Here is a 12,226-nt window from a genome sequence, read left to right as displayed (position 1 = left end):
TTCAACTGCTTTATTCTAATTAATAGGAAATGATGCCCAACCATCCTGTGAGATGAGTTTATATATAAAAAAATTAAATGAAATTGGTAAGTACTAGTCTCGACGTAATACCCCTAAAAACTGAGGGTTAAGACCCAAACCAGCCACTTCCAACCCAGTCCGACCACCACTGGACCCCAACAAGATGGCTGGACTAATCAAGACACTAGCAGTCTGTGCTAAAGGAAAACCAGACAGCTGAGTGGTGGGGTTCCCGTCCCCCAGCAGCAGGCTTGCAGTTCTCTCAACTGCCAATAGATGGGAGTCATGACAAGCGAGGACTCATCCCCTTCCTCCAACCTCAGTGGGAAACTTGATGGTTTGGGGTCAAATATTCTACTTATCTTTAGCTATTGACAACACTATAAAAATGAGAATGAAAATGCTATTTTTGAATCAGGGAGGGAATAGCATCAACAAGTAACATGAGCTTGCCTCGAGCTACTCAAATAATCTGGCCACCAAAGTGATTTCCCCTCAAGTTCCTTTCTGTTTCCTTGACAAAACTGTCAACTCTAAGGACTGAGTCTGTGATTTTTCATTTCCCTTCTGGTTTAGAAAGAAGATGGTTATTTAACCTAGAATATATTCATCAGGATCTGTCATGGGAAAATGAATAAAACTTCAAATACTGGGTTAAGGAAGTTGGGATTTAGATAATACAATTTCCTTTCATTCTCCCATTTAATCCTCATAAAAAAGCCTGTAAGATAGTGAGGTTGGGGTCATAGGATCTTTCATTTTGAGCTGAAAGGAACCTTAATGACTTTTTCAGAAGAAAATGAGGCCTAGCAAGGGGAAATGATTAGCCTGAGGTCACATGGATAGTAGAACAAGGATCACAATTAAGTCTTCTATTTCAAATCTAACATTCTTCCTCCCTTGGAATTATGAGTATTCTCATTTTACCTATGAGGAAATTGAAGCTGAGAAGTTAAGTGGCTTGCCTAGGTCACTCAATTATAAAATGACAGGTGAGTCCTGAATCAAAGTCTTTTAATTTCAAATTCTAAATTGCTGCCAGCTCACATATAGAAAAGGTCTCATCACTGATAAGCAAGCCTAGCCAGTCATTTCAGAAAAAAGCTATTTTCCTTTGAGAAATCTGCAGGTGGGGCAGAGAGGGATAGCTAGATGGCACAGTGGATAGAACACTGGCCCTGGAGTCAGGAGGACCTGTGTTCAAATCCAGCCTCAGAAACTTAATAATTACCTAGCTGTGTGCCCTTGAACAAGCCACTTAACCTCATTGCCTTGCAAAAACAAAAACAAAAACGGGGGGGGGGGGGGGACGGACAGAGAGAGAGAAATTTGGAGGAACATGTGACCCACCATTAATATGAGCAGGGGCTAAGCAAGACCATCCCAAGAGAGAAGTACCTTTTTCTCCCTTCCCTGCACACATCCAGTCCTTCTAAGCAGAACCAGAAAAGTTGAAGGTAAGTAGTTACATAATAAAAATCAAAAAACCCTATACGAAAGCTAACTGGGTACATGGTAAGTGTCCAAGTTTCAGGTTTTGATAATGTTTTCTATTGTGCTTGGAAAGGCCTAGGACATGCAAAAGAGGAATCGAATGGAAGGAGCAGCAGAGCAGAAATCCAAAAGAGAAGAGTCCAAGAGCTGAATCTGCGCCTGAGCAGCCAGTTCCATCACAACATTGCCTTTGACTGTCAGAGCCAAGACCTTGATAAAGCTTGATTCTCATCTCACACTGCAGAAACTAAGCACTCACTGTATCAGTTAAGCTGCTTGAACTGCTCTTCTCTAAACCTGTTTTACCAGGCCAGATTCAGCAGGCAGGGAGAAGGGAGGCTAATTTAAAGACAAAAGCTAGGAATAAATTCTGAATCACACTAAAAAGTGCTTCTTCAAGTACTTCTAATACAGTTTTTCCAGGTCAGATCACTGCTACAAATCAGGAGCAAGGGAAAAGACCCCAAGAAGCAGACTGTTTTGCATCACGGTCCTTAGGCTACAAGAGGGAGCTGCTTGCTGGGATTTTAAGGCCAAGGCTTTTCCTTCTGGACATGTGATCTTTCCCACTGTATCTGCAAGTGTTTAGACTTCTGTCAAATGAGGATATTCGATCCACTACCCATATAAAAGGGTCATTTTGTTCAGTCCTTTCCCAATCCTGTCTGACTCCGGGTGACTCCTTTTAGAGCTTTAATGGCTAAGACACTGGAGCAGTTTGACATTTCCTTCACCAGCTCATTTTACAGAGTGACACAAGGAATAATTAAGTGCCTGAGGCCAGATGTGAAGGGTGGCAGCTTCCTGACTCCAGGCCCAGGGCTCTGTGCAACCTGGCACCACCTCGTGGCTCAGAGGAAGAAATCAAGCAAAGCATTTTAGAAACTAATAGCCACTCTTTTTTTTCTAGCCTCATTATTCTCCGAGAAGCTAGATGGACACCCACCTGCTCTTCTTCTGTAAAAGGCACAAGTGCCAGTGGTGGCAGGGGCTCCTCCTGGAGAATAGGCAGGAATTCTTTCTCCTTCAGGTCTGATGGTATCTAAAGGAAGAAGAGCAACAAGATGACCAGTGGCCCCGTGTTTCACTACAGTCATGGCAGGTAGTTTCTCAGCTAATCTGTCATTCCAAGAAAGAAGGTTATGACCAGCCAAGAAGCATTTTATGTTTGACCTATAAATCTGGCTCAGCTTTGTAAATCATAGAGGAAAGGACCCCCGTATTTCCTTGTCTAATTTCCCACTGTCCCCCCTAGTATCTTGACTCTCAAACAGGTGGGAGAAAATGGTGGACAAACTGACCATCAGACCCTTGACTTTAGCAGGAAGTATGCTATCAAGTCAATGTAATGGAGGTTGTTGGCTGAACTGCTCTTTTTTGCTTCCTTTTAAAAGAGGAGGTTCATTAGATGGGGACAAGGGCTACTTTCAGAAAGGAATCTAACTAAAAACAAAAGGCAGCAAAAAAAATCAAAATCTGAAACAAATTACAAAGAGCCTGGGTCCAAAGTTAGCACCCTTCAATTAAGCTCTGAAAGTCAAGTCACATAATAGAGAAAAGCTATGTTGTTGTTCCACCCCCACAAGCTGGATGGACAGTATAAGACTTCTTTAAATGAAGATGCTCATATTGGAGTCAGGTGCCTAAGTGACCCTGGGAAAGTCAGTTCTCTGCCCATGTTTCCTCGTCAAAAAAAAAAAAAAAAAAAAATAAGACAAGGGGCTTTGGTGAAGCTCCCCTAAAGTATCTTTAACTGCATCTGAACAGAGCCAGGCCCTCAAGCTCAAGACATTCAAAACATTAAGCAAGAAGAAGGAGCCCCTGGAATGGAGGAGGGGCCCCAGCCATTTGCTCAGGGCCTGTCTCCTGGTGTACTCCAAAGCACACTGTTCTAGAGGGGACTGGACTACTCAGCTCCAACTCAGAGGAGCAAAAATCAAGGGACAAGGTATCTGGGAAAAATGTCCCTGGAAAAGAAGGCCAACCAGGGGAGGACTGCTCTCCTCCATCCTCCCTCTGGAATACACTGAAAAGCAGAGCTTTCCTTTCTCAGGGGGAGTCTGTGCTGCCAGGGTAACTGACTCAAAGGAAGGAAAAAAGGAATCGGGGTAAAAGCCTGTTATGCAATGTCCTGCGACACACTGTCCTCCCAAGTCTCAGAGCATCACCAAGCAGTCTCAGGCCTCTCCCTTAGCTGACACAGGTGGCAAGCTTACCTTGTTATCCTTTAGAAAAAGTGCTAACATTTCCTCTCGCCCATAACGATAGTCTGCTAACTTATACTTCGGCAAGGCTGGAGAAAGAGGAGGGGACGTCACACTGCCACCACTGGAGAGAGCTCGAAGCCTGAAAGAAAAGCAGGAGAAGGGTCAGTCACTGCAGGCAATATCAGATGAAGGTACATGGAGCAGACTCTGGGATTTCCTAACCAACTTAATGAGCCACTAGCCATTGCAAAACACTGTTCCTTCCTCTCTCAATGGTATTTGTTGCCGCTGACCACTCTCCTCGACGTTTCATGGGATGCTTCAATACGGCTGACCACACTTCTCAATTTCTTGGTCCTCAATCCTCTTTTCATTTCTTCCTACCTCCCTTCTTTGGGTGATTTAATCAGCTGCCACAGATTACATTATCCTCACAGATGACTCCCAAAACTATGGGTAGCCCTATGTTGACCACATCACCAAATGTATTGCAGACAGTTAGAACTGGATGTGTCAGAGATATGTCAAACTCATTATCTTTCCCCAAAAGCCACCCTCATCCAATTATTTCCCCATTCATGTCAAGGTAGCCCCCACCATTCTAGTCACTAGAAAGCTTGATGTCATCCCTGACTGTTCTCTCCTCACATGACCCCCAGCCCCCACCCAAGTTCACCTATCACCTGGACTAACACCTCCCAATTGGACCTTCTGCTATGAATCGCATTCCTCTCCAAAACAGACACTACTGCCAAAGCACAGGTCTGGCCTAGTCCTTAACCTACTAGATCTACTCCAGGGGATTCACTGGAGGAATACACAGGACTACAAGATAGCCCCAGAAATACACACTAACTCCTCTTTGGAGGATCTAAAACGCCTTCACAACCTGACTCTAAAAGCTTTCCAGACTTGGCGTCCTTGCAGCCCCAAGCCCTGGACTCTGACCCAGTTGAGTCAACTGTCTAAACTGTTCCCTCCAGAGGACATTTCCTCCCCAACTTCCACATCCTTGCATGGGCTGGCTCCGAGGCCCAGGATGCAGCCCTCCTCCTCCCCGCCTCACATCACCTATGACAAGAGGTCTTTCCTTCTTCCTCAAACTTCCAAGGTCCACCCAAATTGCTTGGCATGCATTAAGTCAATCCTTTTATAATTAAGACACAGGATCTTTCATTTCTGTCCTTTTTGAGGTCCCCCCAGTGGGGCTTCACAGATGGTGCCTGATCCAATTCTATTTCTTAAATCAAGCTAGATGATTTAGGATTTTTGAAAACTCAAAGTCATAAGCCACCTAAAAGGCTACAAAACAGCAACCAAAGAGAGGGTGGTGAGAAATGGATACAGGCTGGAGAGGAAGGCTACTAGCAGAAGAGATCCAGACAGTGGCCTCCAGAGCAGCCTCTCCAAGATGACACAGCTCATGTATGGTTGCAAGGGATCCAAAGCCCAGATGTAGCACAAGGCAGAGGGGTTGTTGGCCTTCACTTCTCCATCCGAAGCTAGGTGAGGCAGTGGGTAATAACTGGACCTGGAGTTAAGAAGACGTGCGTTCAAATCTTAGGTCAATCACGTACTGTGTCTTGGCCTTGGTTTCCTCCTTTGAAGATACTAACAGCATCAGCATGGCCCTCCCAGGCTTGTTACGTGAGGATGAAAATAAAACAATGCTTAAAAAGCACTCTGCAAACCTGACAGTCCTATATTAATGTGAATTATTGACTAGTACTGACGTTTTACTGCAACTACTGTTACTGTGTACAAAGGAAAGTGAATTTCTGGATTACACAATCTAATTTAAGTATCTTAACACTCACAAAAATAACTAGGTGGAAATCTCACGCAAAAAAATTATGGATTGAAGTTAATACTAATAATGCCAGCAAAAGTAAAGAAGAAAATAGCAGGGTCGATACTTCTAGTGCTGGTACCTCACCCACATTATCAGGGAAAAACAATCCTGATCCAATCAGAGCAGATGGAAAATCAAGCAAAAATTTGGAAATTACCATGAAGATTATTGAAAATATAACTTCACAATCATTAATTAATAAAAACTAGAGATGAAACAATTACTGTATGTGAAATCATCATTCCTAGCCAGTGAGGAAGCACTGCAACATCACATTTAAAAGTTGGGAAACTTAGAATTCAAATCATACTTTAGACATTGCCAGTTGGGCAGCCCTAGGAATATTAAATCAATTATTTCAGGTTGTTTCCTCATGTGAAAAAGAGGCATAATAACACCTATTCTCAGAATGAGAAGACAGAAGGAATTAAAATATTTGTAAAGGGCTTATTATTATCATGATTAATAAAACTTTAAAACTAGGCTTTAACAGTCAAGAATTATGTGGATTTGTCGCAAATTTAAATCTACCATGTCTGCAAATAAAAAAATTATTTATCCTGTTAAAGTTCTTCCAAATGAAGAGTTTCAGTGGGTTTTGAATACATTTGTTAAAAATGTAAATCATTAAGAATATAAAATTAAAATTTAATACCTTCCAGCTAGTTGCAAAAACTGATCTGTACCCTGGAAGGTAGAAATGGATTAGCCAAATTCAATAAAGACCCCTGTAGAAGGGGCAGCTAGGTGGCACAGTGGATAGAGCACTGGTCCTGGAGTCAGTAATACCTAAGTTCAAATCCGACCTCAGGCATTTAATAACTACCTAGCTGTGTGGCCTTGGGCAAGTCACTTAGCTCTATTGCCTTGCAAAAAACCTAACCCCCCCCCCAAAAAAACCCCAAAAACAACTCTGTAGAATTGGTGGTGCTGTAAAATGAGCAGCATGATTTAATCAGTGGTCAGTCAGTCATACCTTTCTTCCTTCCATTCTGAACTATGTCTCCTCATGAAGTGTGAACTTCAGCCATGTTAGCAGCTAAATATTTGGCACAAAATTGAGTTCAACTTAGAATCAAACAAAAAGTAAATAAAAAGTAATAACCAAAATTTTTTTAAAACAATGAGGCATACTTCATTTTAAAATGCTCAATTTAAAAGTTAGTTATTGGATATTTTACTAATAAAAATTAAGGTATTTTAAGATAGTGTTTAATTTTACCTCAACATTAAGTTCTATTTTTAAAAAATAATGTACATGATATATTAACATAATCATAGATGTATACATTTCATGAATAAATAGAATAGACAAGGGGTGCCTGCTCACTGTTTTAAACTGAGAGGTATATATATGATCAAAACATTTGTAAATCACTGATCTAGAGGGAAAAGCACCCCTTATGTTGGGCATTCACCAGGATTCATGTTAAGGACAGAGACAAAAGTATACAAGGATGATAAAATATGGGAGTTATAATCCCCTCCCTTGAAAGGATTATCTATTTAAATGAGAACTACTGAGGTATTAATATATAAGAAGCATAGCAGAGAAAAACTTTTGGCTGCTTTAAGCTCCAGAATTCAATTTATGTTAATTGATTATGGTTCACTACAGTATTGACATCTCTGACTTATTAATAATGAACAATAAAACTAAAAACTTGATGACAGTAGATGATAAAAACACTTCATCTCAATACAAGAGCTTGTTAAAGACCTCAAATTGATCATTGAAATACACATTTTTGCCTTTGTAAATAAACAAAAGAGTACATAGAATTCTCTTTTTTTTCATTCTAAGTAATAAAATTTCAAGTCTAGTTTTCTTAGACAGCTGTTCTTTGGCAAAGAACTTAGAGTGTAAAGAAATTGGAGACTATCTTCTCATGAGTTCAATGACAAGGAGATTCTTTGCCCCAGGCCTCAAGCAAACCCATTATTTCAAATTAATTCCAGTCAATCTCCATAGAATCTCAACTGCTCATGCTAAGTTGCCCAGTTGCTAATGGAGCTCAATCATTCATCTCATCAATCACCAGAACCCAATCATGCCCCATCCTCTACTTGGGCATCCAGAAGGTGGCCAGCTTCACCTAAAGCTTGGAAAATGACTCATTTCCCACAACCAGGGTAACTTACTCTGTAAAACTATTTCAAGATCTCCATTCCTTCTTTGGGTTTTAAAGAGAGGGTGCTTAAAAATGGGGTTTAATACAACACAGAAAATGAAATACACTTATGAAATTACTATTCATGATAAAAGGGTGCCTGTGGCATCAGTCCACATGCCAGGAGAAATGAGTCAATGAACATCAAGATTAACAATAAATTTACAACTCTCTCTCCCAGGCTACAAAAATCTCTCAACCAAATTTCCAAGATAGCAATCACTTTAAACATCTCAAAAAAGGAAAAAAAGAAAAGAAAAATCCTTTCAGTCCTAAGGAATACACTGATGATCTCAACTTCAAAATCCAAATAATCCAAAATAAGTCAAAAAATCCAAAATAAGTCAAAATGTGATAAATCAATCACTCAATCTAATCTACTTAACAAATCTTTATTTGATACCTACTATGAGCCAGACTTGTGCTAGGTGAAAAAATGTCTTAACATCAATCATATGAGGGCAGCTTTTTGTGTTCTAACAAAGAACTGGAAACATGAGGGGGAGACCTACAGCCTGAATGTAATGGAACACTATTATGATGTAAGAAAGTATTAAGAGTTGGAACCTTAAGACTTCTCAGAAACCGATGCAGGGAGAAGGAAGCAGAATCAGAAGGAAATTTACAAAATCACATTATAAGGCAAACAACTACAAAAGTCTTTAGAAGACACTGATCTAGGAAATGGCCAAGCCTATATTGCAACAGGATACCCCTCCTAAGCGAAAGGTGATAGGATTCAGGGTAGAGATGAAGACACACACACACACACACACACACACACACACACACACACACACACACACAAATTATGGTCATTATCCTCACAAATGACTCCCCAAACTTATGGGTAGCCCCATCTCATCCACATCGCCAAATGAATTGTAGACAGAAAGTTAGAACTGGATGTGTCAGAGGTAGGTCAAACTCATTATCTTTCCAAAGAATTTGTTTGGGATGATTAAGCACTGGTTGCAAGGGGTTTATATTTCTTTTTCAGTGGGAGGAGAAAATGGAGATTTTCAATATTTGACAAAAAATTTTTAAATTTTTCAACATGAAAGGGGAAATTTGAGGTTCCTGTCTGGGTTTTTTTTCCCTCTATGATGTAAATAAAAAGATTATAATCAATTTGTCTTCTTTCAGAAAATCCATCAGGAAATTCTTAGACTGTTGCCCCTAGAGTTTCAGCAAGAAAAGACCTGAGGAAATCCTAAGGTAAAGTGATTCAAACAAATGACAGAAATTAGGATTCTGTATCTACATATAGCAGCAAACTATACTGATCTTCAGATTTTTGTACTTTAGCTCTTAGAATCATGGCAAGTACTGCACTCCCCAAACTGGCTGCTCCCACAAACCCCCTAAAGTTCTGGACATCTTATAAAGTATCAAAAATGCCCCTCTTTGTCTTGGTACTGCTACTGTTAACCCTTTAATTAAAGAGAGAAGGAAAAGGAGGAACTCTGATAAAAAAAACAAGTTTAGTCAATCAAAAGAATCCATAGTGGCTTTGCCTTTCTATCAGAAGGAAGATAATATGTCTCATCCTAGATTCTCTGAAAACCATTTTGCTCTGATCAATTTTTAAGTCTTTCAAAGGTGTTTTCCTTTCCAAAATTATCCTTGAATAAATTATTCTACTGGTTCACACAACTCGGGATTCTCAGCATTTGCTTCTTTCATCATCTAACAAGAAAGGGTATTCTCTTGTGTTCGTACACCAAAGTTTGTTCAGCCTTTCTGGAATTGTCAAAGAGGCAATCTCAGACCCACACCACTTGTATCCTTTTTTCCATTCTCCCCCCTTTATTCTCTTCCATCAAAAGCAAGAAGATTGAACTGTTTTCTTCCCCCTTAACACTCGCACTCCACCCCATTCCCCATTGAATATGTTGTATTTTACTGCATGAGTGTGTGTTTCCTTTTCTCTCCATATTTGCATAAAATTCCCATTTACCCCAATCATGAGGATAGGTAATAGGTCTGATTTTCTTACATAACTCCCTCAAAAATCCTTTGAAAAATTAATGTTCTGAAAAGATGCATTTGTTCTCTCCATATTTAAGTCAGTCCCTTCAAAAAACACAGATAAATTTGACCTCTTTTTGTTGGTTGTTTTTGAGGGGCATGGGGTTAGGTGACTTGGTCACACAGCTAGTAAGAATCAAGTATCTAAGGTCATATTTAAACTCAGGTCCTCCTGACTCTATACAATTTGCCACCTGGTTGTCCCTCTAAAATGACTTTTCTGGGTCTACGTGAGCTTCTCTGTTTGTCTTACAAACTTCCTACTTGGACCTGTTCTGTCCATGAGGAATACTTGGAAATCCCGTATTCTATTCAAGAGTCATACGTGTTTAATGCTCCAAGTTAAGTTGGTTACACCTTAGCCCATCTCTCCAAAGCCTTGGCGATCCTCTCATGGTTATAGAGTAACTTACCGAACCATGGAATCATGAATATAGTTCTTTGGACTTAAATGACTGTTTTCAGCACACTATAGTAAATTTCTTTGATGAAGAAGTTTGGAATTTGGCTATAATATTCCTCAGACTTTTATCATTTGGCTTCCTTTCAGTAAGTGGTAAGTAGCTTAATTCCAACTTTGCTTTATAAATGTATATATTTTCTATTATATATATTCTATTTTATATATGTATGTGTGTGTGTATCTATCTATATATCTATCTATATATCTATCTATATCTATATCTATATCTATATATATATATATAAAGAGACAGAGAGAGAATTAGTTTTATAATTTCTTTTGAAAAAAAGGAGTTATCACCAGATTTTTATTTTTTAAAATCAGTTTTCTAGGAGTGCGACGATTATTGTCTCTTCTTCACGTGTTTTTCAGATCAGTCCTTTCTGATATCTGATAGTTTATCTTTTCCTCTATTTTTGCAGTCCTTAGATTTTGTGTTAATACTTATTGCTATCTCAAGGAATTCTACATTTCAGTTTGGCTAATTCTAATTATCAAGACATCTATTTCTTGAGCAGGTCTTTCCATTTTCTCTATATTAAACTACTTACTCTTTCCAATCCTTTCCTCCAAATCATTTATTTTAATTTTTAAAACGTATTTTCTCCTAGGTATTCATTAAATCCTTGGGAAAATCAAAGTTAGAACTGGAATAACTGTTGATAGTAGATGCTGTTTCCGTTCACTTTCTCAACCTCCTAACTTAAATGGGATTTTCTGCAGTCCTTTTTATCTTTTGCGGTGTGTGTGTGTGTGGGGGGGGGTGGACAATTAAGAAGCCGAGTACTCTGCTTAGTTTCACTAATGATCTCCAACTCCTCAAGTTTGGCTTCCCCTGGATCTCTTACGTTAGGGGTATAGGGTGTGTTCAACAAAAACCTTGTTGAGAGGGCTGCTATTCCATCTTTGATGACCACCTGAGCCACCTCTCACCTGTGGCTCCAAGAAGTTAGAGGATACAGAGTGGCCACACACCAGTAAATCATTTGGGCAGGCTGGCAAAACCAGATGGAGGGTAACCGAGGAAGTCTCAAATTCATTGGTGAATAGTGGGGAAGTATCTATGCCAAGCATCTGAAATCTTCCACTGGTGGAACAGGTGAAGTAGAGAACTCTGTTCCAATGGCCATGAAGACAACTGAAGCAGGTGCTGTGGAGCACTTAAAACTTGGTTAGAAATGAAGGTGCCAAGTCATCCACTGCATCTAGAGCCATAATCCACCTGTCTTGACCATAATCATCAATGTACCAAAAGAGGACAAGCTCATAATTCTGGGTGACTTTAATGCTAGAGGAGGAGCAAATTATCAGATGTGGCAGGGAGTCCTTGGGAGGAAGGGAGGTGCAAACAGCAATTTCTACTGAAGACTTGTGTATCTCATGACCTGCTCATCACAAACACTGTCTTCCACTTAACTAAACACAACAAAACTTCCTGGATGCACTCTCAGACCAAACACTGGCATCTAACAGACTGTGTGATCATAAGGAGAAGAGACTAACAGGATGTGAGAGTGACAGAGGCAATGTGTGGTGCAGAATGCTGGACTGATCACAAACTCATCCTCTCCAAGTCAAATATTCATATCCAACCACACTGACAGTCCCAAGGCAAAATGGATACTAGAAGAATTAAGGTCAAGAGATTAGAGTGTCTCTAAACTGAGCCAACACACAGTGGAGCAGAAGAAGAGTGGGCAGCTTTCAGAGATCTGGTGTCAGCACTGCATTTGTTCATCTGGGTCAGAACACCTGCAAACATCAAGACTGGTTTGATGAAAATGATGGGAAAATACAAAAGCTGCAGAATGAAAAATGAGAACTTCACAGGGTTGACCAGCAGGATGGTTCATCCATCTCTAAAAAGACAGAGTTCAATTCCATCAAAAGTAAAGTACAAGAGAAGCTTAGAGAGATGCAGGACTCCTGGCTCAGTAAAAAGGCAGAGGAAATTCAGTTTTATGTAGATAGTAAGAAACCAAAAGAC

The 12,226-nt window shown here is 39.9% G+C and overlaps 1 protein-coding gene across 8 annotated transcripts in view; it reads right to left on the bottom strand.

Annotated features, from left to right (window-relative positions):
- Positions 1 to 12,226, bottom strand: part of GIGYF2 (GRB10 interacting GYF protein 2) — a 182,014-nt gene that overhangs the window by 102,491 nt on the left and 67,297 nt on the right. For 5 of the 8 annotated variants that reach the window (XM_074189692.1, XM_074189691.1, XM_074189686.1 and 2 more), the window contains 2 exons: positions 3,732 to 3,861; positions 2,462 to 2,557 (listed from right to left, as the gene is read on the bottom strand). In XM_074189692.1, coding sequence (XP_074045793.1) covers positions 2,462 to 2,557; positions 3,732 to 3,861 — 226 coding nt within the window. Of the gene's footprint in view, positions 1 to 2,461; positions 2,558 to 3,731; positions 3,862 to 4,793; positions 6,614 to 12,226 lie in introns of all 8 variants that reach the window. The other 3 variants (XM_074189688.1, XM_074189690.1, XM_074189689.1) reach the window with 2 other exon arrangements.

The sequence above is a fragment of the Macrotis lagotis genome, chromosome 5 (genome assembly GCF_037893015.1).
Source record: "Macrotis lagotis isolate mMagLag1 chromosome 5, bilby.v1.9.chrom.fasta, whole genome shotgun sequence".
Taxonomy (NCBI): Eukaryota; Metazoa; Chordata; class Mammalia; order Peramelemorphia; family Peramelidae; genus Macrotis; species Macrotis lagotis.
This window is presented reverse-complemented; position numbering and strand designations above follow the sequence as displayed.